Raw genomic sequence first — 26,398 nt, 5'->3', positions numbered from 1 at the left:
TTTAGCCACCCCACCTTCACCAAGTTGCACCGTTGGCCTTTGTAACGTTTTAGATATTTGTCCTGTCGAATTATGTGAAAGTTCGAATACTAGCTATTCGAAAGTCGAATCGAATTATTCGATTAGGTAGTATTCGATTCGAATTCTAAACTCGAATATTCGCACACCCCTACTTTGCACTTGACAATGCTTTTAAACGCTGAAAATCACATTCGCATGTCACGTGATTGTGGTGAAGTGGCACGGTTATGAGAATTATATATTTACATTCACCTGTGAACAGTAGAGGAAAACATGCTAGCACAAATCATTTTACGTATCCTGCAAGGTTACCAAAATGTTGGATCATAAACTTGAAAAAAGTGTGAGCCAACTCCTGCACTGACACCATGAGGCAGGGTAGCATGCAACAGCATCTTCCGTGACTTCTTTTTTTTTTCTTTTTTATTGCAATGCGGACTTGCCTGGTGCGCATGTGTGTACTGTATATGTGCTGCACAGCCTGTATGGTGTATCACTCGAAGCAATGTTTTCTGTGGTCTGTCATGTCTTCAATGATCATAGTAGGTCATGACACTGTATCTGAGGCCAGCTTGCAGGAGGAGATGGGAGCGTTCAGATCGCACCCCTTGAAATGTACACATTATAGTTGGTATGCATCTGCCTCCATTGCTAGAACAGAGAAGTTTGGACATGTAGCACCCGGTGGTAAATGTGACCAGTTCCATGCAGAAGTGATAGCTTGTGTAAGGGCCACACTGGCCTGAAACTGCCTAAGCTCCTCTGCCCACTGAGGTAAACAGGGAGGAAGGAGACACGGTTCAATTGGTGCGCATGTGTCTTGCTGGGGAAAGTTTATATAGGCATGGAGTCAGATGCTGGCTTTAGTAGATAAATAACTAGGGATGGGCAAATAGTGAATTTGAGGTTCGAAGCGAATCCGAAGAGATTTCGTTGAATAATTTCAAATCGATTAGTTGGAATAGTGTTTACCCCATATTGTTAAGAAAAATCAGCATTTTCGTCATAACCTTTGCACAATATTTTTAAGGATTGCAACTAGGTATGAGTGAATGTCACTTTTTTTGGTTTGAAATGAACTGGAAGCAGCCTTGAATAGTATCAAGAAAGATTTGAATAGCAGTAGGGTGCAAGTTATAAGTGTTGCAATACTTTACAATTTAAAAATTACTATGTACTTAGCACATAAGCCCATATAACACGCTTTTAAACTTAAAAAAAATATGTACGTTTAACCTTGAAGTGTGGCTTCGCGGCATTGCAGATTTCCCCTGGATGGGTTGTTTCATGGCACAGCAACCAGAAGCTGCAGTGAAACCACCTTTAGAGGGGGTTATGTGCCGTTAAATGTATACGTATATTCGTTCATTTCGAATACTTCGAAATTTCGAATAATCTAAATTCGTATCAAGGCAAATTCCAATGCTGTAATATTCGTTCGAATATTCGAAACGGCCGAATATTCGCTCATCCCTATAAATAACGTTGGTGGCAGCAGATGAAACGATGTGAATTAGCCATTCATAAAGTATGAGTACTGCTGTTTTATTGGCAGCATTGAAATTGTGTGAAGACATCTGCTTGCGAAACTTGCGTTGTGCTTCTACATCCTTTCTGCAAGCTCCAATAGACATGCTATGCATCGTTTATTGGGAACGAAACAAAAAAAAAATTACAATGTATGCATGTCACATGTGCCTAGGAGAAGACACTAATACCCCTGACACACGGGCAATAGTAAAGTACTTTGAGGTAAACCCCTTTTGTCGCCTAAAGGGACCATTTGCAGAAAGGAGTTGTGCCGATGACACACGGTACCGGACAACTGCTTTAAGTGGTTCCTCAGAAAAACGCTGTAGAAAAAAATGGCGCTGTTTGTGCAAGCAACAAAATAGGAAATGTATTCAAAAAATGCACATGTACATCATATTTCGTGATATTAAAGCATGAAAACTTTTTTTTATTGTCTGGCGGCTTATAACGCGCATACTCGCAATTTCCGTTCATTTTTTCCGTTTTTAGCAGCAACTTAACTTCGTCTGGCAACTATGAACAGTTGTTTTGCTGTTCGTGCTCTTGCTGTACTTTTTCTTGACTGTGCGAAGGCGAGGCGTGTTTCCTCGTGGTTCTGTTATGAATCAGCGAATGGTGGCATGGCGGTTTTCTAGTGATGTGGTGCAGGCGCTTGAGAGTATGTATAGCTATAAAGTATAAACGTTCGCTTTTCGACAAATCGTTCTACTGCTGAAAATTAAAACATTTTCGCTCGCAAAAAAAAAAGTCACTAGGCACCTTAGTGTTGCAACATGTTTTCTTTTATTCATAAATTCTGCACACTGTGTGCGAGAGTACTCCCTTCCTGGCCGAAAAGTAGATGCGCGATCTGCCTTTCCGAAAAGGATCGTTTCTGGAAGGGAGTTACTCCTTTGTCGTGTGTCACTGCGCTCGAACGCCTTTCCGGAAGATGTCCCCTTTTCTAAAGGACTTTAGAGTGGCCGTGTGTCAGGGGTATAACATGTTTACATTATTGCACATGCAGTCCCTGTGGTCAAGGCCGAGCACATACACATTAATGATTTACCTCGCATGTAGTATGCCCTGGTACGTCTCGAGTTGTTTGAGGAACCCCGAATTTGGCTTGATGCAGCTACGGCGCGTCTTAACGAAGTCGAGGGCCTGACGGAGATCCCAGCCGTAGGCCTTCATCACATATGCAATGACCACCGATGCCGAACGGCTGATGCCCATCTTGCAGTGCACCAACACTTTGGAGCCCTGCTCTCTGCAATGAATAGGTAGAAACAAGTTACATCTTTGAGACCTGCATCTCATGCTTTGCCTGCTTTACTATGCGGCGACAACAAGCTCTTTAGTTGAGTACCCCATCTTAATGGTGCAGTGAAAAGCCGTGCAGTGCTAAGAAGCAGTGCATAACAGACGAAGAAACAGGATGCAGGAAAGCGCACATGCAAGGAAACTTACTTGGCTTGCGCAATATACTTGTAGGTCTTATCCCAGTGCTTGAGCATTTCTGTTGTCTCGTCATCATAGACGCGAATGTTGAAGTAATCAAACAGGCCTGGATAGAAGTTGTCAATTTCCCGCGTGACGTTGAGGATGTGGCCGACCCTGTAAAATGCCATCCCCAAAGAGAACACATGTAAGCCACGAAAAAAAAAATAATATTTAGAACCTTGCAACACAGCAGGTTATAAATTTTTCATGTACACACACAGACCACCTAGCGTTCATCACGCAATCAGTCTATGTTTGTTTGCCAGTAAACGTTGACATTCAATGTCTGCACTCACAAAGGTCACAACATGAACGTAAACGTCGCCTCCAGTTAATGGGAGGCGCAGACAAAGTTACTAACGGTGGTTGAACAAGTCATGCCTTAGGGTGTGCATCGGGGCAGGTTGGTTCACGATTACAAGTGGAAAAACAGTGTTAAAAAGACGGGACTGTGGCAGTGCCGTGGTCTGTGTCTTTTCTTGTCCCGTCTTTTTAGTGGTGTTTTCGCACTCATATGTAATGCCTGTTTCTCCACTGTCCCGCCACTGTAGAGAAGTTAGTTGAAAAGTTCTCACTTGGCTACCTGCCACGAATCAAAATTCAATTTTAATTCAATTGATTTATTTTTGATTGCTACAATAATTTGTGCAAACAACTGTTGGGTCAAAGGCTAGTGTAGGCCCATAGTCAATTTACATGTAGCAGCAGCTACAAAGTCGAGTGCATAGTATTTAGAAGAAGTTGTTGCTGGGCTAGTTGGTAACTAACTTTGAGGAAAAATCGACACTTCTGGCAGTGCTTAGGCGTATAATCATTTTCCTCAAAGTCCAGTGCGTATCCTGCTCTCAGCTATACAACCTTATACAGTTAGGCAAAATTAAATACATACGCTCAAAACCAAATAAAAGGAAACCGTCTATTTTACATATAGATAAATGATAAGAAAATAAACAAGCATGGGCAAAGTCTGCTTTCCTATTGCCACCTAGCTAAGCTGGGCCGCAAGAGGTTGAGAGCCCACTTGCCCTTTGTCTTTTAGTTCCTCCAGATTCGAGGCGTTCCACTCGGAGCCAAGGTAGAGGTACTCCAGGATCTCGGTAGCCGCGTCCATCTGGCCGAGGATGGTGAGCATCTCTTGGTCGATGAAGGGCTTGAACTGCTGCAGGCTCATGTCCAGCTCCTCCTCTAGCCGGGACCGCATCTGCACAGCCAACGCCCAGAACGTGGGCTTAGCCCTCCCTTCTGTTGTTTTCACAATACAGTGACGATCCGGTCAATGCAACCTTTGGAGCAATTTTAGAAACCATCTTTGGAGCAGAAAAATTTTTAGTTTGGAGAATCATAATATGATTTTGAAGTAGCTTGCCAGCAGAACACTTCTTCATTTCTTGCAACTTTCCTTTACCTTTAAAGAAGCTTGGCAATCAGTATGCCGTAAGTTGAGAGGTACTGTGCCCTAGATCGGCTCCATACCTAGCATGCAGATACAAATACCGAATGTTATGAACCGAGAACTATTACCCTATGAAATTTTGTCAAATGTGATGGGACATATGATATATCATATAGATATTTGCACCACAAGAGCTTCAGCATTGCATCTGTCTTGTCGTTCCTTTCCCAAAAGTACATTACAACTGCACACATGATTCATGATGAAAAACAGCGCATAAAGAGGAGCTGTTTGAATAAAGACGAGTTGTTATGCGCTGTTTTTCATAAAGAATTCGTACCGAATTGTGCAACATTGCACTTTAATGCACACGTGAATCAGCCTGCTAAACAGGCTAGCTAGATGACATGCCATTGTCAATAGCAAATGGCATAAACAAATAAGGGCTGCTCATAGAAATTGACCGGAAAGTAACCTAGGTTTTAACTAGAAACGGCACCATGTCTAAACTCATAAAGATGCTTATTAACATTACGCCGTGAATATTTACGTGAGTACCGTGCCATTATATACCGTTTGTAATATAGAGAAAACACACTTCACTGGACTTGCACAAAAAAAGAAAAGCAAACTCAAGTCAACCATCATGACTGTGCTTTATTACAGAAAACAGGAAAATATTTGTTGTAGACTTATCGTATATGTCTATTTTTTCTAAAAGTAGTGCAAGGCAGCATGCCAGCTTAAATGTATTTAAGAATTTATTGATAAAGAATAAGACAGTAACCTCGAAACAAAAGAAAAACTGCACATCTGATCAGTTTTCCCAGGGACTGAGAAAAGCGCAATATGCAATAAGAGTTGAAAATGAATACCAGCAACCAGGTAAGACGCTCACTGTCTTTGAAATGGCACTCAGGGTTTTTTTATTTAGTGTTTATCTAAGAGAGGAAGGGAAATGAACTCACAAATTTACTGGTCACCTCATCCAGATCCACAGACATCATAAGCTCCTTCAACTTGCTCCTGATAAGCGCTTCCGTCTCTTCCTTCTGTGTCGGCCTGAAAACATATGCAGAGAAAAAACCCAAAGCGACATTGTGTAAATGACGAAGCCAGCATGACACTTCATGCCAGGTTCATCGCAAGTGTACGAATGTCAGCCAGAAGCACAAAAGGCCCGCCTACTGTTACGCAAGGAGAGACACGGAGAAAGAGGTTATGTACAGTGTGTTTACAGCAGCAGCCTTGCTGAATATCAAGACAGAAACTCTCGTGCCAAGAGCCCAGACACTTGGTCATCCTCTTCACAGCAGCCACTTCATCTCTTGACTGTATGTTGATCACATCATAATAATATTTCACAGTATATAAGGAGAATACTTTCCCTGCAGAACTGAAATATCTAAATTATGTGGTGAATAATCCACCATACAATCAGCACCTGTTGTTTCAGTGCTTGCAGAGATCATTTCAAGGTGACATTATGAATAAAACATTTTTATCAACATGATTAGATGATTTGGTTCATGAGGCCCCCCCCCAAAATTATCTGTTCAAGCATTAAAAACAGCAAGTGTGGAAGACATCACCAGAAAGTTACTTCATCACACAACTATAAAAGAAATACGGTGTAGTAAAACTAAAAAGAATATGGCATGATGTTCCCTCCCCAGACTTCATTGCATGTTGCGTTGCGGGAACACTTGCAGTATCAAGCAGTGGCGTAGCCGGGGGCGGGGGCACACCGGGCCCGTGCCCCCCCCCCCCCCCCCTCCGCTTTCCAGAAAACTTTTTTGTCATGGGATACAGAGCACAAGATGACACTCAACCCCACTTATCTGCCCAGACCTAATGTCGGATCAAGGAGGCGCCACTCCTCCCCCCCCCAAAAAAAAAAAAAAAATTTCTGCCTACGCCACTGGTATCAGGTATCTTTATAATTTGCAACAAATGCGATAAAAAGCGCTCGTAAACTGTCGTTTCACTGCACTACTCGTGTGTAGTGCAGTGAAGCCAGCGCAAATTACTATGGCACAGAAAATATTTGTACAATGCAGATGCAACACACAAAAAAAGAAAAAAAAACGCAAGCAAACAAAAACAGACTGCTCACAATGGGACTCCTGACGAATGCGCTGGCTTTAGGATAATAAAAAAAAACGGACTTCAATTAAAGCGCGTCGCTCTGATATAAGGGTCATGAAATGTTGCTTCACTGCATGGCCTAGGCGGTATGCGGGAAAGTTACCGTTAGAGGCGGAGACATTGGTTCGTTTTGAAAACGGACGAGAAACTGGTGCTTCTTGTTTAGGCAGTGGAGGTGCTTGTTTTGAACAAACTGCGCATTTTTCACTAGTTGTCACACTAACAGCGCTCATTTCAAGACAAATAGTCATGGCAAGATCACGCAAGCCCGAATTTAGGTGGATTGCATTTTTAGTGTATAGCATTCCTGAACACTCCCTGAATTTAAAGATATATCGAGTTTCAACCAAAAAAAAAAAAAATGCCTGCTGTCTACAAAATTAAGCAGCACGATAAGATATCCGAACGTGGGAAACCGCCATTGGAGGAACCCATTTAATAGTTAAATTTTAACATGAAACAGCCGAGTAAAAAATAAATACGCATTATTATTTACGCAGCACATTTTACGCAATGAAGTAAGGGCAATATACAAACAGAATTAGCAAAAAAAAAAGCTCTTTCTTTTTTTTCCCCGGAAATAAAGTAACACAATCTTTCTAAGTCACAGCGCTAAGTAACTGGCATTTTACTGAGTGGCAAACCACGTGCCCAATCTTTCTAAGTCACAGCGCTAATGGCGAATTCCACTGGGAGATCCGGAGCGGCCGCCGAAATCCTGGAGCGAGCACTCGGATTGTACCAAGCCAAATCTGCCAGTGGAACACGTGAATGCTCCGCGTGAGGTCACTCCGGAAGTTGTTTATGCATACGTCACGTAAATTGGCTCCGGGAACTATTTCTGCTTCCGCTCTGTGCGTTTCCATGGGTTGCCGCTGCAAAGCGCGCATTTCGACCCCGCAGTGGCGAAAAGCAGGCGTGCCATTTTCTTGTGTTGCGCTGACAAATATGGACGAGCACATGGAAATATCTTCGATGTAGCCGATGATCTTCGGGCGTGCGCACAGCGGGTCAGGGAACGTTTCTTTGAACATAACTTCGTAGAGCACGTACGGTTCGTCGTCATCGCTGGTGCTACTACCGTCAGAACTCGTTCTCTCGCTGTCGCTCAGAGCTAGAAGCAAACCAGAAGCTCGCCCAGCAGAGTCAAACAACGCCATTTTAGGAATGTAAACAAGTGCACAGGGTGATCAGACCCCGTTCTAAACACGACTGTACCGGAAATGACGTCACCGCGTTGCCGGAGTTCCGGCGAAATCCACCTCTGCAAGACGGAGCAACTCGGAACGCTCCGTCGCGGAGCGGGTTGCTCCGAATCTGCCAGTGGAAAACGCGAACTTGCTCCGAATCGACCAGTGGAACGCAGATTCTCGAACGCGGAGCAAGAAAACTTGCTCCGGCTCGACCAGTGGAATTCGCCATAAGTAACTGGCATTTTACTGAGTGGCCAACCACGTGCCCAATCTTTCTAAGTCACAGCGCTAAGTAACTGGCATTTTACTGAGTGGCCAACCACGTGCCCAATCTTTCTAAGTCACAGCGCTAAGTAACTGGCATTTTACTGAGTGGCAAACCACGTGCCCAATCTTTCTAAGTCACAGCACTAAGTAACTGGCATTTTACTGAGTGGCCAACCACGTGCCCAATCTTTCTAAGTCACAGCGCTAAGTAACTGGCATTTTACTGAGTGGCCAACCACGTGCCCAATCTTTCTAAGTCACAGCGCTAAGTAACTGGCATTTTACTGAGTGGCCAACCACGTGCCCAATCTTTCTAAGTCACAGCGCTAAGTAACTGGCATTTTACTGAGTGGCAAACCACGTGCCCAATCTTTCTAAGTCACAGCGCTGAGTAACTGGCATTTTACTGAGTGGCCAACCACGTGCCCAATCTTTCTAAGTCACAGCGCTAAGTAACTGGCATTTTACTGAGTGGCCAACCACGTGCCCAATCTTTCTAAGTCACAGCGCTAAGTAACTGGCATTTTACTGAGTGGCAAACCACGTGCCCAATCTTTCTAAGTCACAGCACTAAGTAACTGGCATTTTACTGAGTGGCCAACCACGTGCCCAATCTTTCTAAGTCACAGCGCTAAGTAACTGGCATTTTACTGAGTGGCCAACCACGTGCCCAATCTTTCTAAGTCACAGCGCTAAGTAACTGGCATTTTACTGAGTGGCCAACCACGTGCCCAATCTTTCTAAGTCACAGCGCTAAGTAACTGGCATTTTACTGAGTGGCAAACCACGTGCCCAATCTTTCTAAGTCACAGCACTAAGTAACTGGCATTTTACTGAGTGGCAAACCACGTGCCCAATCTTTCTAAGTCACAGCGCTAAGTAACTGGCATTTTACTGAGTGGCCAACCACGTGCCCAATCTTTCTAAGTCACAGCACTAAGTAACTGGCATTTTACTGAGTGGCCAACCACGTGCCCAATCTTTCTAAGTCACAGCGCTAAGTAACTGGCATTTTACTGAGTGGCCAACCACGTGCCCAATCTTTCTAAGTCACAGCGCTAAGTAACTGGCATTTTACTGAGTGGCAAACCACGTGCCCAATCTTTCTAAGTCACAGCACTAAGTAACTGGCATTTTACTGAGTGGCAAACCACGTGCCCAATCTTTCTAAGTCACAGCGCTAAGTAACTGGCATTTTACTGAGTGGCCAACCACGTGCCCAATCTTTCTAAGTCACAGCGCTAAGTAACTGGCATTTTACTGAGTGGCCAACCACGTGCCCAATCTTTCTAAGTCACAGCGCTAAGTAACTGGCATTTTACTGAGTGGCCAACCACGTGCCCAATCTTTCTAAGTCACAGCGCTAAGTAACTGGCATTTTACTGAGTGGCCAACCACGTGCCCAATCTTTCTAAGTCACAGCGCTAAGTAACTGGCATTTTACTGAGTGGCAAACCACGTGCCCAATCTTTCTAAGTCACAGCACTAAGTAACTGGCATTTTACTGAGTGGCCAACCACGTGCCCAATCTTTCTAAGTCACAGCGCTAAGTAACTGGCATTTTACTGAGTGGCCAACCACGTGCCCAATCTTTCTAAGTCACAGCGCTAAGTAACTGGCATTTTACTGAGTGGCCAACCACGTGCCCAATCTTTCTAAGTCACAGCGCTAAGTAACTGGCATTTTACTGAGTGGCAAACCACGTGCCCAATCTTTCTAAGTCACAGCACTAAGTAACTGGCATTTTACTGAGTGGCCAACCACGTGCCCAATCTTTCTAAGTCACAGCGCTAAGTAACTGGCATTTTACTGAGTGGCCAACCACGTGCCCAATCTTTCTAAGTCACAGCGCTAAGTAACTGGCATTTTACTGAGTGGCAAACCACGTGCCCAATCTTTCTAAGTCACAGCGCTAAGTAACTGGCATTTTACTGAGTGGCAAACCACGTGAGGGCCCCAGGGGGGAAAAAACCAAAACAAAGCAAAAGTTAAGTAAGAACCCAGTCAGGTTGTTTACGTATGTGCGAGAGCCATAACAAGATTTAGATTGAATGAACCCGACGTAGCTGCTACAAAACGGATGCAGACACGAGCCAACGCTTCTTCCCACTTAGCCGACACTACAGTGGACACTTGTCAATAGCAGGAGACAAGCTAGTCAATATTCGTAATTATTCAGCCACATTTAGCCAACGCTAGCCAGTGCTAATGAATGCGAGTAGTATGCGAGCCGATGCGGTAACGTCAGGATACCACCGCTCGCCCGTTGTCCGTTTACAAATCGAGAGGGAAGGAGGAACGGGTGGGCGTAGTGCAGGCAGGCTATGTTACTGCATACCCCCTTCAGGCGCGAATTATGATGGACTGCCTGCGAATGTGTCACATTCGCACAACATAATTCCAAGGCACTCGATACTACATTCCAAGAAAAAAAAAATCAATATACTGCTTTGTTCGAGTTTCAGTAATTATTCCTAAATAGCAAACAACTCAATGTTTAATTATACAGCAGTCAGTCGTGTTCCATATTTGCATAAAAATAATCAAATAGTAGGCCAAAAATGCACGCGCAATTTGTTTCCGGTTGAATTCATTTTGAGCAAAGCAAAAAGAAAGAATACTTTCGACGTCGCTCCTACAACACGGCACGTCGAACAACCCGTCGAACATCGTGCGGTGCCTTCACAAAAGTGATTAACTACACTCATATGCAGCGCAACGGGGTTAAGCCAAGACACATTAATATGCAGAAGGTTGATTTCATCCTACGCGCAATGTATCCTGCACTTTCTTGGCCACTAGTCTAAAGAACTGGCAAAGGCAAGTTGCACCCGCATATGTGAATGTTCCCTATCGAAAATTCTCGTATGACACATAATGCCTCGTATCCAATAATCTCGTATTAACACATATCAATCGTAAGTGTCCTCGTATAACCAGACGAGATTATTGGATATGCGTCATACGTGTCATATGACATTTTTCTACAGGGTTGCGCTTCAAGTGGATATAAAAGACCCTCACCGTGAGCGATCGAAATCGGGCGTCGGGGGCCTCTTGGACACCAGGTCGTCCATCGCGTGCCACTCGTTGAGGCAGGACTGGTCCGACTGTATCCTCTCGGCATAGTACTGCACCCACTGATGGGTCCCGCCCCCCTGGAAATAGTTGAACTCCCGTGCTTTGGCACAGGCCTTGTGCAGGGACTGCAGCGCAGACCTGCGAGGCAAGGGAAGGTTCGTTCCATGTATGACTCTCTGCATGGCGAAGATAGGATAGAGGAAGCTGATAGTTCATGATAAGATAGCTCATAATAACTTGTGTATGATTATGAGGCACATCGTAGTAAAGGGCTCCAATAATTTAGACCACCTAGTATTCATTAACGTTCGCTGACATAGCACATAGCGGGCCTCTAGCATTTCGCCTCCATCGAAATGCGACCGCAGCAGCCGGGATTGAACACGCGATTTCCGGGTCAACAGCCGAGAACCATAACCACTACACCAACGCGGCATTCGAAAATGCGATAGTTCAACTTTCCGTGTGCTATTGCTGGAAATAAAGATAACAAAGGGTCCGCAAGCTCGTCAACAATAATTTCACGCTGCGATTCGCAGAAGACAAGTTTCGGCAATCCCAGCTCTATGAGGCACACGAAATACCGGGATTTTTTTTCTGGACGTCGGCTTTGCCTAACGAAAGTGTTGACGCAGAGGACAACGGCGAAACCGATAGTGGCAGAGCGTCAAACGAAATTATCCCACCAAACGTCCTGCCACCCCATCGCGTATACTTTTGATCAATTGGTTTTGAATGCGACAGAGGAAAGAAGTGAACCGCATGCAAATTGCTAGGTTAACCAGCAGGAATAGACGAACACTAAAGGAAGCACGCATACAAAGAACCAGTGATGGCACAGCACTGGTTCCAGTGATGACACAGTGATTTACTGTGATGGAACGGCACTGGTCCTCCAGTGCGTGCGTGCTTCCTTCGGCGTTCGTCTTCTTGCGCTGGTTAACCTTGCAAATTGTCCCACGAACATGTCCAGCCCAAAGTACACCTCGGGTATACAAATGTCTACAAGGGACGCAAACGAACAGCAGTGACTAAGTGAACATTATCGAACTTTCAAGAAATACGACGAAGTGTGTACTATAGCGAAGCGGGTCGCAGTTAGCCTGGCCACTACAGCAAAACTTCAAAACTTAAGGACCCCCCCCCCGCCCCCCGCAAACACATCTCTACGACTTCCTATCCCACACACATATACACAATATACCCCCTTTGCTTAAAGGACCACCCTTGAGCAAAGGGGGTCCTTTTATAATTAATGACTGCAGACTGTAAAACAATGGCTAAGTGCTTTGTAGGTGTGGCAGCGCGAAACAATATGGCAGGACTAAGAGACGACTCGTCCTAGCTGCAGCCGTGCTTCGCGCTGCCATACTTATACTATAGAAAACTTGGGCCAATCGGCTAACCCTTTATAGATTACTATACCGAGCACCCCAGCATCGCCCGCGACGGGGGACGGCGCGCAAGTTCGGTCAACCAACGCCGCCTAGGTTAGCATCAGGGTGGTCAGCACTCACCAGCGACCGGTAGTGAAGGCGGCGGTGAGCTGCGACGTCCACAGGACGCAGGGGACGTCGCCGACGCGAAAGTGGTACGCGCTCATCTCCAGCCGAGCCGCGAACTCGAGCACGCCGCACTGGAACGCTTCCGCGCAACGGGCGGAAGAACCGCAGTCGGCGAACAGTGCTAGACACATGACGGCTGGGAAGGTGTTTATATAGGAAAGGTTCCAACACACATGCAAGAGATTCTGATGCGCTCGGCAGAATCGCACGGTGCACTCATTCGAAAACTGTAGAACACGATGTTGCGACGGACGGAGAAGTTGGCAGACACAGGCGCGATCTGACGACCGCTATCTCATTTGTTCTCAGGCCATTCGAAGAACACCAGCAACGTCGTATTAAGCCGAGGGTGATGGCGACGTCTCCTTCTTGACAGCAGACCGCAGTCAACACGCCGCAGAGAATAAATGTTGCGCGGACAACAGAAAGCCTGCGCTCTATTACGTGGGTATTCAAGCGTCGGCAGCGATTCCTGGAGACCCGATTTCTTAAAAACTGGCAATTTCAATGTTACGTTGTGATCGGGGAACACTTGACAACATTGGGTCTTCGGACACAGATGAATCCGAGCGTTGGCTACAAAATGCTGGCGCTTGCGTTTGGTTATTCGTGTGCAATCCACAAATGACACGCACGCACGAAACGGGCAGCCGCTACGCAAAACCCAACCAACGGTAGCATAGATTTGCCGACAACTCTTCCACGATACACGAATATATGTCGGATGACTAGTTCCTCGTGAAAGCACCAAAGCGATACCGATATGTGACTAAGCAAAGCCGCCTTCAGGAACCGCAGCAAGCGCCCAGAAGCACTGAGAAGATATCTGTCCTTTGAGAAGAGCAGCCGGACAGGAGACCACGGATCGCGAACATGGCAGAAGAGACGGCGTCGAGCGGTGACGCTAAAGTGAGACAGGCCTAGGCGCACCTATCTGAGGCTAGCGCTGCGTAGGACACTGCGTGGGAAGACGGGCTCCGCGGAGCGCCCACACGCCACATCGGCCAGAATGCATCGCCTTTCTGGGACCTTAGAAGATAAATGGCCTTTTCACCAGTTCCCGGAAGGAAATCAGCAAACGGAATGCGAATAGGCTGATTGATATGCACTATCTAACACGTTGCATGAGCAACCAAAAACAGACAATTAGGCCAGAGAAAGCATAGGGGCCGTTAATTGTTGTCACCCTTGCGGTCAGTCGGATCCGAACACACAACCTTCGAAGGTTGTGTGTTCGGATCCCACCGACGACAAGGGTGATTTTTCGTCCACTTTAATGCATTTCAATTCACGTCAGAATTACTACACTACAGTTAAAGGTCAAGAATTAATGGCCCCTATGCTTTTCCTGGCCACATTGCCTGTTAGATTCGTTTGGTTGTGTCTAACAAAGAAACAAGCCCCCTAAATAATACCCTTTCTTACGCTGAATGAACGCACGACATAACACGTATATATATGTGTGCGTTCTGTGAACATCAATCCACATAGCTTTGCGGATCAGAGCTGCGGTGTGCGTGTGTGTGCGTGTGTGTGTGTGTGTGTGTCCGCGTGTACAGAGAGAGAGAGAGAGGAGAGGGTGAGCTGTGGTGCCTTAGCGCACATGTAAGCTAAATAATAAGAGCTTTCCAGGCAAGCCAACTTATGCAATGATCCAGCACACACCGGACACCGGTCACTCGGACAAACACGCAGGCACTCACGCAAGCAACGTTTTCTGGCTCAAAGAAACGCGGGGTGATAACACAGTTTCGTTGCGGTCGTGAATGGTTGTGACTCAGCTATAAAGGACATGAAGCGCACATACCTTATTCCGTAGTAGACGTAACTGCACCCTGAAAGCAACCAGCACAGCGCGCCGTCGCCATATACCTATATATACATACATACGGGCACCAGGCATACAAGTATGCGTGCAAATATACTTACCTCACGAAAGCAGAGCGTAGGCAGACTTGTTAGAAATACGAAGAACGCGCGTACGTATTCGTGGGAGAATGCGGCGGAATCTTTCTGCCACTCATGCGACTATCGAGACAGCAGTAGAGCTAATAGCTTTCCCTTTAAAACACTGCACGCAATGTGAACGCAACAACAGCGCTGCGTGTGTCTCTTAATAATAATATCTGGGGTTTAACGTCCCAAAACCACGATATGATTATGAGAGACGCCTTAGAGGAGGGCTCAGGACATTTATATATATATATATATATATATATATATATATATATATATATATATATATATATATATATATATATATATATATATATATATGACGCGTTTACCATTCTCACGTTAGTCGAAGTTCCCATTCGCTTGTTTCCTAATCCTTGCTTTTCTTTTTTTTTTCCACTCTGTACCGTCCGTCGCGCACTTCGCATACTAACAGCGAACAGAGGTCAGCTAGCAGGCGAGATCATCGATTCCCGAAGAAAGCAGCAGCTGTTTCAACGATCCGCATTCACGTAATGGTGCTGTGCATGGGAGGTCAGACGCGCAATACTCGTTCGGCCAGACAGGCGGAGGCCCTTTCACGACGAGCGAAACCCGAGGCGATATATGGTAAAGGTTAGGCATATATTGCGCCATTCAAAAGCCAACTCTATTCCGCTCGCACGAAATCCCCCGGGCTCAAAACAGGGCAAACTCATTCAGAGGCCGCACGCGATGGGAAAAAAAAAAACAAGGAACGCAGCAGCCGAGGGTTGAGAGCTAAACGGTCGCTCGGGTATACTTCGGAGAAGAGCAAGACGCTGGCGTGCGCGAAAGCTGCTAACGAACAAAAGGGTAGAACAAACGAGCCGAAAGAAAAACAACAACAAAAAAGATGAAAGCGGTTATGAAATATGTGCCGGCTCTGTCTGGCCATGTCGCAACCCTTTCTTGGCTCTTCCCGCGAAGAGCCCACGTTTCCTGTCGCAGCGACGGCAGCACGCGATCGCTTTTTTTCCATGTATGCGCGGGTCGTCGTCTTTTTTCAATTCCTAGAGAACCTTGGAGAGTTTACTGTTATCATTACGTGCTTTCTTGTTCCGTTTTCGTTTCGTCAGGGCAGCAGCGAACATGCGGACTGTGGCCTCCCGCGAGCGGGTGTGTTCGAGGAGACGAAAGTTCCGAAAAATGCGCTAAAGTACGGGCGCGCGTCATTGGGAGAGGCTAACCGAGCGAGTATCGCCCACCGTCAAACGTGTACTCATCGAACGACATTATATAGGCATCTTATCTGCGCTTGACGGCATTATCACTGCGTGTAAATACTAACAACCAATACATACAAAACGACAGCATATGACATTATATAACTGCAATGAAACACTGAAAGTGCGTCAATCCGCGCACCGGGCGCTGATGAGGTGCAGTACAGACAAACAAAAAAAAAACTGCACAGTTCACCGACACAGAGCGTGAAACAAAAAAAGGGCAAATAAACGCACAATGTTGTACGATTTTTACAGCGCCGCGCCCCCGTTTGGAAGTGGTATACGCCGACAATAATCAATGCCCGCACATTATACTGAACTGTAATGGTTTAGTGCAGTACACACAGTACAGACATGGCCTTTGCAACATAAGGGCTCAGTTGGGATGAAGAAAGGACGAATGGCACTCAATAACGTCAAAGAAGAGTCCAGTCCACGCCGGAAGGCATTAAACGCCAAGAGAAGCAGCTAACAAACCCTTCGCCTCACCCCTGCATACAAATGACGTCCGGCGTTCTAACTACGAGGCTTCCTCGAAAGACCCTTTAAAGGCATCTCCAACCGGAAACGACATCGCTTAAGCCGTGCACTTTCTGTCCTAACTTACAACTCATTGTTGCTATAGTTGGGGGAAAACAATGCAAGAAAGATGAGGGCAAGAAACAAAGTCTGGCAACAAAGCGTTTCGCAACGCATGCAAGAGCACACTGCCGCAAGTGAAGGATACCGGGGTCCTTTTGCCTTAGCGGTCCATTCGCCACGCACCGTTAGCGATGTATGCACTGCCGCGCGACTCCTCAGGGCGAGCACAGTTCCGTGCAGCGCGCGCGCTACAAGTCACACATCTCTGGTCGACCAAGAGAAGGAAAAGGCGGAACCCACGCCAAACAATGTGTCTTTCCACCACAAACGCACCAGAGGTGCACCCTTTGTCCCAGAGGAGCTCGTAAAACAGTCACGTGCCGTTTGTGAGGTACTTAAGCTCACTATACAAAACGAGCCGTCTCAGCACGCACCACCGCTGTATAGCCCTGTAACCACAAGAGGGTGTATACGATTAGCTAGAGGGCTTCGCATTATGCTGTTACGGGTCAGCTGCATTTAGACCTGTATGATCTGAAGACTGGCAGCGGTCGAGCATATATTGATAATAAGAAACAAGGAAGTTTTCATGAATCACACAGCCGTTTTCTATACGGTTAAACGCGGCCTTTTAGCTTAGGTGTTGCTAATATCACCGCGTGAATAAATGAAGCGTTACGGCCATTTTTCGTCACCTTGAAAGTTTACCAGAGGAGCAGTAAAAAATACATGAGCATAATTATACTGCGACGCCAAGTGTCGCGCTACAGCATGTATACATAGAGGCCTCGTGGCCTCTAAAGATCATTGACGTCGACGCCAGGGTTCCTGATCACATGAATTATTGGACAGTTTTAGTTCGTCCGCCGCCAAGTTCTGGGTGTTAGTCGTATTCAGCGTTGCAGGAAGGGGTGGTGGTAAACGAGGGCGGTCGGTGTGATGACACCACGTGTATTCGTTTGGTGGCGCAGAGAACGAACAGAGAAACACAGTTGCTGGTGTAAATTTTCGGCAGCGTCGTAAAACCTATCGTATGCCTTAAATTCATCGGAAGCGCTCTCTCTCTCTCTCTCTCTCTCGCTCTCTCTCTCACACACACACACACACACACACACACACACACACACACACACACACACACACACACACACACACACACACACACACACACACACACACACACACACACTTGGGTATCATACATGAGATTAAACAAGCGTCACATGACGTCGCTACCACCCCTGCCTACACTGGAATATCGGAAACGCTAAAACTTTTTCGGTGCCAAACCATACAAACCTGCTAAGGTGCTATGGCTACATGAAATTAAGAACATCGCTTACTTATCTAATATGAAAATACATTAGTTTAAAAGGACGTCACGTTCGGAGCGGATATAGATCGAGGTCCCCTGTTAGCGCAACGTATAGTATCGTCACGGTATCGCTGTTACGCGAGGAGCCGTAGCCAAGACGGCGAGGGCTTCTTTATCGCTTGCATGGCGCGCGTTTAGGCAGGCCGCGCGCCACTAAAACGAGTTCTGGCGCTCGGGAAGCAATCCGCTTCTAACAAAAAAAAAGAAAAAATAGAAAGCGAGGAGGAATGTAGCAAACAGAGCAGCGAAAGCAAGATCGCCGATGCCGTCAGCGTATACGGAAGCTCGTCCGAGGTAGCGCACGCTAAAGCGGCGCGGCCAGCGACGGAGGTGGCGCAGCGGCAGCGCCAACGCGGGAAGCGTGCATAATTAACGCGCGCTATCGGCACACCGGGGTGTGGCTGATCGCCCAGATGGAAGGAGTGGGTACATTTTATTTATCGAGCACGTGTAGTAGACCACCGTCATCATGACATCAGCGGTGTAGTGTACGGTGTTTTTGATCGGCGTTATAGCTCAACGTTCCGGTACGAAAGCTCTATATATATATATATATATATATATATATATATATATATATATATATATATATATATATATATATATATATATGCATCCAGACATCAAAATGAAGTGGTCTCTGAAGATCTGTGCTTGACAGCTGCGCACCGCTACAGGCTTGGCATACAGAGCTAATAAAACACACGGCGCAGACCCTGCGCATATTAATACATAAGCTAACATGCGAATTTATAGACGCGAAGCATCTTATGGCGGAGTTCAATCCGGTGGTGGTGGCGTGCGGCGTGATCACACTTACTGCGCATGCGCAAGCCACTCCACACACCTCCTCTTCACTCCCCTTCTCCCACTCCCCCTCTACACTACTCCTCCCCCTCTTCCCCTCTACACTCCCCCTCTCGCGCGCCTCATTCTCTCCTGCGCAACGCAGCGATGAGCGCCAGCGCATGCGCGTCCCCTCCTCCTCTCTCTCCTCTCCTACGCTTCCCCCCTCTCGCGCACCTGTCGACCGCGTTCCCCGCTCGCCCTGTGAGAATTAACGGCCAGGCTAGAGGGAAGACACGACGCGCGTAGCGTTCCTCTTCGCGTTCCACGACGCGAGGTCGGTAGCATGTCCAACGAACGCCAACGGAACGCGATCGTGCAAGTGCTCCGGCTTCGCATCGCCTCATGGTCCCCTTTAGCGGGAGATGGTGTAATTTTTGTACATGGAGGCGCCGTACGTTCACATAGAATTATTTGACATGCTGTTGTCACTTCGGTTTAATATTTAGAGTATCCCATATCTCATAACTCCGCCTGTCGACCTCCACTTTGCGATAAATCTCCCCTCCAACTTCATGACATTCGTGCAGACAGCACTGCACAGACGAAACGCGTTAACAGACGAATGCTAAGTGTAATTCATATGCAGCTTTATCAGGGGCGCGGTAACAGAACGCGCAGAGCACTTGCAGTTTGTTGGCGAAAAAATAGACAACGGAAAGACACAACCAAAGAAGGACGAAGGGCGTAAAGAGTGTGAAGGTTTCGACTAATCCTGCGAGGATTGTTCTTTGACGCGCAGTTGGTCAACCTCGAAAGCGAGATCTTCTCTAATGGTTTCGCTATGATTCATTCATTCATTCATTCATTCATTCATTCATTCATTCATTTCCTCAAAGGTCTCTTGTTGGGACATTACATGAGGGATTTGGTTATGAAAGGCTAACAATAGGATATACGTTACAATGGGATGGTTTAGGACAGGCCCGTAGCCGGGGAGGGGGAGGGGAAGGCTAGCCCCCCCCCCCCCCCCACCACCCCCGAAATTTTGGTTAAGTAGGTGTTTTTACCAAGATTAAATAACGAAAATAGGAGTTTTTCTCAAATAGTCAAGACTTTCAGCAAGTGTCCTCCACCCTCCCCCCCTTCGAAAAAAATTCCTGGCTACGGGCCTGTAGTAGGAGTATGATAATAACGAATGTTCCGCGCAACAATGCAATTAACCAGCGCTAAAGTTATTCCCGGTCTTCTGTGCACTCTCGGCTTCCGCATTCTATTTGATTCAATACCCATATCAGAAGGGCGGGTGAGAGAAAAGCGTATGGCGGCCAACACGGCAACTTGCCAAGAGCTGACTCGCACTCGCTTTGCGGGCACGAGCCGCAATATGAAGTGTTCTCGGGTCTCGCGTATATATGTTTCCTGGAGCTTGTGCTGTCGCTGTCATATACCGCGACAAAGAAGTCCCGTTTTCGTATACGCAGCCAAAACACGACGAATCGCAGCCTGTCGGAGAGCGTTGTTCCCACGCGCAACTCCAGAAGCCAAGCGCGGTACACATCCGATACCGGATGTATACTTCGTCCACGAGTTCTCGCGTAGCCAGTCGATCTAGTTTGGAGCACGCAGTCAAGGTAAGGTACACGAATGCATATCGGCGAGTCCGTAATGAGAACGGGAGCGTCGCGGATTTCAAGGTCACTTGAGGCACTAGTATACCGAAACAAGTCCACTTCAGGATCAGAGTGCATATTGGCAGCAAGGACGAGAGAATCAGGGACACGTCTGTGCTTGCTTATTTCTTGTCCACATATATACCTTACGCTGGCCGAACCGGTCGATACGCACTAACTATACAGAACAGAAAGAAAATACGGATGTACTCGACACCAAGATGGTTTGCACCAGTTTAGACTTCAATCTAGATATTTAGTTTTAGTGAAATTCCGCTATCGGCTGCTCCGTGCATCTGCACACGGCCTCCTCCGTGGCACCGTTCACGTAACTTAGGAGACGAAACAGGAAACGTCATCGACTCGCCCTCCACCTCCCCCTGCTCGCCCTAACACCGGTCTGGCGGGGCTTCTGGCGCCTTCTCAGCGGCTCCGGTCAAGGCTTCCGGGCACTGACTCACAATCCGGCTATGCGGCGATCCGGCCAGGCCTGCAAGCCGGGGATAACCACCGTGCAGGCACATAAGGGGACGTTCCCCGTGGCGCTCGCTCGGTCTCGGTACAAAACAAAAGCAAGAAAAAATGTAGAGAAACGACGCGTACAACGACCGTGGATCACGACAGCCGCATGGGTGCCCACCTCGGAACACGAGAGACGCGCGACGGAGTCATGACACGATGCCTCCTCTTCGGCGCAGCTTCCACCGCGCAACGAACGCATGGGTGGCGGAAAGAAGCCGCAGTTGGCCGTCCTCCTCGAGACACCGTGACGAAAACAACAACATCATCAGTGAGTACGGGGAGAAGCCTCGACGGTTCGCTGAAGGTTGCTGAACTGAAGCACGGTCAGACATGTCCGGATGACTCGCCACGCGTTTGGAGTCGCTTTATCTCGACATCTATTAGGCCTTCGAGGGGATTCCCTCACGCCAAACATGCATGCTACAGAGAGCACCATTACGCCTGCAGAGAACGCAGATGCAATGGGAGAAAGGACGCCAGTCGCATCAACCCTTTCTCATATCATCGCGTGACTATGATGGTTGCATGTACAGCGATGCAACTGGCACAGGAGATTGTACATGGCAATGCGTAATTATGTGTCATGGAACTCTGGCTTTCCATATGGCCCGCGGAGACATCTCCCCTTGCAGCCACTGACCGCGTAAAGACGGTGGAAATATCATCCGCATAGGCGGCGATCCAGATGGCGTTCTTACGCCGCGCAAGCTCCGGAACAAATGCGTCCAACGCGCGTCCAAACAATGCCACCTCGGGGAAGTACGAGCGCAAGCAACGACAAACAAACATCAACGACGATACGACGACAAACAAGGTGGTATACTTTCCTTCAGCAGCGTTTTCGCGGCGGGTGTGCGTGAGTACCAGCATATGCATTCTTTCCTATCGGCACCACAAACGGCGTTGAGCATAAGAATGGCAGGATACGGACACCAGCATCTCGCTAAGTGTCTCAACGCTGCGAAGTAGTCGGTAATTCTGCATGGGAACGTCTAGATCGGTTTCACAAATGTCCTCGTTGCAAATAAACCCCCTTTTTTTTTACTGGCCTTTCGCCTTAATCCGCTGGCAACTACGAAAGTTCTTGCTATCACATCCTGTAATTTCCAGTGGTTTGTTTTTCCTCCCGGACAACGTTCTCCCTGCCTTTCACCTCTCATTCGTTCCTCCATTACTTGAAAAAGTAAACAGTACCTGCATCACTTGCCGTGGCTCACCACAGGTTCATTAGCCTGGGGTCTTGACGCGATATTTATATCCCCAATATGCGATATCTATATCGCCAGACGATCACACACACACAAAAAAAAGACATGGCTGATCCCTCCGTCATAGGAATCGGTATAACACGAAAGTGAAAGGTATCTACACAGAAGTCGTGCTTATTCTGTAATGATATATGAGAGCAATTGTACAATGTTTATTTATGTTTGGCAGCTATGACACCGATTGGCGTGAATGCACCCATGTTGACGCCCAGTTCGTCGAGGTTCTTAGCTTGAGCCGCAAACGCGTGGGTCCCGCTGGCCTCTGTCTTGCTCCGCCAAGGCACGACATTCGCACGCCGAAATCGTGTCCTCTCTGCAACACGTATTGCAGCAGTTTTGTTAGTCCGTGCTCTCACAGTCGAAGTAGTCGGCGTCGGAGAAAACCCGTTGGTGCATGTGGAAGCTGCACTACTCCGATGAGCCGGCGCACGCTCACACGAAGCGAAAGGCAAAGAACGTAACTGCGTCTAGGGGCCTCGGCGACGCCAGCGCGGCAGTGTCCCTCGCTGGTATCGAGACGCTTTAACCATGACCTCCGATATCGCACGCAATCTCGGAGTAAGCGGTAGTAAGTGTCAATCGTGACGCATTACTTCTTTTCACCTCTCACAGACGGCGGCACCACCCCCGCTCCGCCCCGCCTATCTACACCACCAACAGAGAGCACCGTGCGAGAGAGAATGTGTGAAAGATATAAGGCGCGTTCGTGAGGTGTCCAACATCTGTCAAGCTAGCTTAGTTCAATAAAGAAAAAAAAAAAAAAAGTCAAGCTAGCTTAGTTGGTTTAGCGTCGGGCGCTTACCGTTGCGGCCGCAGCGTGGTGGGTTCGATTCCCAGCGGCGGATCTTGTTTTTTTTTTTTCTCACCCGTTGGCGTCCATTTTATGAACGTCATATCCGGTAACGGAAGTACTTGGTGGACCCCGGCATAAAACACTTTCGTGTTAAAAAAATGTAATATGGAAAACAGATTCGATGGAAAACAGAAGCAATATTGGAAACACGTTTTAGACACAAACCTCAAGATTGCCACTACAGAATCGAAACTGGTTAAACGGCCTTGATTATACTAAGCGGTTCCTATCATTATTACAATACGCAACCAATTATGCCATCAATTAATAAACAATAGATCAATATACTGCACACTTACAATATTGTCTTTACATCAGTGCGTCCAGAAACTAAAAAAATGGTGAGAATCTTGTATTCACGGATGTGAAGTTGTATTGCCACAATAAGGCATTCGTCCTAAATTTCATCGCCGATTGCTACAGAGAGAGAAAGGACAAACAGTGTTACGTCTCAAACATGAAGTCATCAGATGTAGGGAGTCACGACTTCCCTACATCCCTTTGTCGTAAATATACGTCATGCAAGCGAGACGCAACAATAGCCTTACCGAATCTTATGCTTTGACGGATGAACTCGTTACTGCTGCCAGCGTACCGCATACGAGAGTGAAAAATGATCGCGGCTGACTTGACTTCTGCGGGCCTGAAGTCAGCCACCTTCGCCATAAAACTTCGGTAAGCTTGCTGTCGGATTATTTCATGCCCCTCCCCCCCCACCCACGCGTGCATCTGTGTGTGCGTACTTGTGTTCAAAGAGCCAGCTGAATACGTATTGCCGGGCGCACGCCACACACTCCATGCCAGTGTTCAATCACCAAACATGCGTAACGCGCCCACGGCGATGGGCCTTTGCGCGAAAGGGTGCCGGTCCCGTACACGGACACTCGCGCAACAGGTGAGCGAAATGATATCATCGCTGGGCACGAGGCGGACACACCCTATAGGCGCAACTTCCGCCAGCCAGCGCAGTAATGAGACAGCGAAAGAAAGAAAAAAAAACGAAAAGGAAGATGACGCTGAAGGAAAAAAAAAAAAGAATGGTCCCGATCCTCCACGCTGATTGTGCATAATTGATGACAACGGAAAGTCGCTGGCGCGTGTTACGCGCTGCTGCTGAGCTCAAGCCACGCGCACCCTGTACCGCACAGTGCCACACCTAAACACGATGTGCGCCTCACGCAGCAGATTCGCATCGCGTTCTGTAGTTCAGATAAGTTCAGATAACAGCGGCGCTAACCACGAATCTAGTCAGCGAGAGGCAGGATCCGACTCGTCAACCACAGCGAGGGTACATACACCATGTGCGGTGCAATAGCCGCTGCATGCGTAAGTCATTGTTCAGAGGGCACCTACAGAATCACGACGACAAGTTGGTCCGTGATCCTGATTCGAAACTATACGCCTTCACTGAGAGCACCGCGTGCTCTGTGGATACGTACCCTGCTCACGCAAACACTTGAACCTAAAAGCTCCATCAGGGGCTAATGATCGAGTGAGCTTACATACACTGACCGCAAACTGTCGTCTCCGGACGCAAAGGACGATTGCCGGCGTGTTTCGAGCAGCCGGCGCTCGCGCGGCCTCAATCGTACACGAACGGTGATTAGCCACGCCGCTCCATCTCTCGCTGACGTGTTTGCACTGCGCTGGGCGTATTGCATGCGTATACCACGCTTCGCTCCACGATAGCTTTTCCGGACAGCACTGCGCAACAAAACCCTCGGCGAGAACGCAACTCGAGAGAGAGAGCCGGACCGCGGGGTGGCGAAATATCCTCGGAAATCCTATCCCGTGGTTTTCTATGACGCGACTCTATAAACGTGGAGGCCGGGCACCACAATGCGTATATGCAGGTGCATCGTATATACACCTTGTAAAGCAAGCGTAATGCGTTTTTCTTCTCCTGCAGCGCGGTACACAACGGGCGTGTGGGCAAGAGTCGGAAGATCGCATGCAAACGCACGTCCCACGGGGATCGCACAAAGGAGTATTCGTCTCTACGACTCGGTCGCTCGCCGTGCTGAACAAAGATCGTTCGTCCTTGGTCACACGCGTAGGGGCTCACGCCACGCCACGGGACGGAAGACACGCGCAACAACGGGTCGTAGTCGACTATGGACGGAGGCCTCGTCGCGCGACTGACGAGAGACTGCCGCATGCGCGGCGGCGCGCACAAAGGCGGCAAATGGCTTTGCTTTGTTTTATTATTCCTTTTTTCTTTCCTATGCGGTCGCTAGTTGGGGCGTCTTCGTATTGCGCGACAGCGGGGACCGTGCGCGCGTGTCGTCCTCCCTTCGAGGATGGAAAAGAAAGCCGAGGCCTTCGCGGCGCTCCCGGTTGCGACACTACGCTGCTGCAGATGTCGCGAGGTCCCAGCCGTCTTGTTCGCACAACACAGAGGAAGGGAGCAAGCGCTTGAGCAGATATTAGCGGCAGGGAGGAACACCGTGCTTATGGGAGGTCTGTTCTTACCTGATATACAGATCTACGAAGGATGCTGAAGAGGACGGATCGAGCTGCAGCTCTCCGATGACTAAAGCGGCAGTAAGCAGACAACACAGCCTATTCAGCCTAAAGACATGTTTGCCTCAACGTTATATTTACGATAACAAGGTGAAAGGTGGTAATTATAGGACAAAGCGAAGAACAACCTCGATTGGAATCGCAGCGAGCATCTTTATGTACGTGAACGCGCGTATCTCTCATATCATGGCGGTGACGACAACGCTGGCTCTTCACGCGGCCGAGCGCATAGATGAGTATCCCGGGCGTCTTATCTCGCAGGAAACGTGCGGTGGGTTAGTGCTGCCTTTCCAGGCGATTATTGTTTGAGTTCGCGTTATCTCAAAACTTTCGGGCACGCTCTAAAGTGAGAGGCAACCCGAAGCGCTTTATCACTTCTGCAAGCGCTGTGCGTCACGCCAGTCTTGCACTAGCGTAGACAAATATTTTTTCGGGTGGGGGTGGGGGGGGGGGGGGGGTTCAACCATAATTTATGTATATTCGTGCGTGCGTTTGTGTGTGTATATATTCACGTGCAAAATTGAAAATTTTTGGCTACGCCAGTGAATTGTTCTAGGGTTAGTCGCACACACGCAGCCACATAATTGGGAGCTTTCGGTTCTCTCATGGAACCTGAAGCCATATTGTGAAAGAATATTCGGAGCTGGCGCCTCCTTCTCAGACTGTCGATAGGCTTCGCTGCACCTTTAGTGTTCCCCGAGAAACCCACACAGACGCCCCCTAAAAAAAAGAGCGAACGCTTCGGAAGGATTGAGTGCCAGCTTGGCCACCGAAACGCCAGCGTAGATCGACCGATGCATAATGCACGGTCATAAGCCGTCGCCTCGACCTCTCTTCGCGGGGGCATCATCCTTGAGGTCGAAATTTACTGCTTGTTCTCGCAACTCCCAACGCGCGTCCGAAACGACCCGCTTTCGCAAGATAAACGGC

General features: G+C 47.8%; 1 protein-coding gene across 1 annotated transcript in view; it reads right to left on the bottom strand.

Annotated features, from left to right (window-relative positions):
- The window catches only part of LOC119390817 (uncharacterized), a 281,919-nt gene that overhangs the window by 8,639 nt on the left and 246,882 nt on the right, over positions 1 to 26,398 (bottom strand). Inside the window, exons 7-11 of the mRNA XM_037658520.2 lie at positions 11,062 to 11,256; positions 5,398 to 5,491; positions 4,062 to 4,237; positions 3,004 to 3,150; positions 2,603 to 2,803 (exon numbers count right to left, since the gene is read on the bottom strand). Coding sequence (XP_037514448.1) covers positions 2,603 to 2,803; positions 3,004 to 3,150; positions 4,062 to 4,237; positions 5,398 to 5,491; positions 11,062 to 11,256 — 813 coding nt within the window. The remainder of the gene's footprint in view (positions 1 to 2,602; positions 2,804 to 3,003; positions 3,151 to 4,061; positions 4,238 to 5,397; positions 5,492 to 11,061; positions 11,257 to 26,398) is intronic.

This window comes from Rhipicephalus sanguineus, chromosome 4 (assembly GCF_013339695.2).
Source record: "Rhipicephalus sanguineus isolate Rsan-2018 chromosome 4, BIME_Rsan_1.4, whole genome shotgun sequence".
NCBI lineage: Eukaryota > Metazoa > Arthropoda > Arachnida > Ixodida > Ixodidae > Rhipicephalus > Rhipicephalus sanguineus.
The sequence above is the reverse complement of the archived record's forward strand: the minus strand, read 5'-3'. Positions and strand labels throughout refer to the sequence as shown.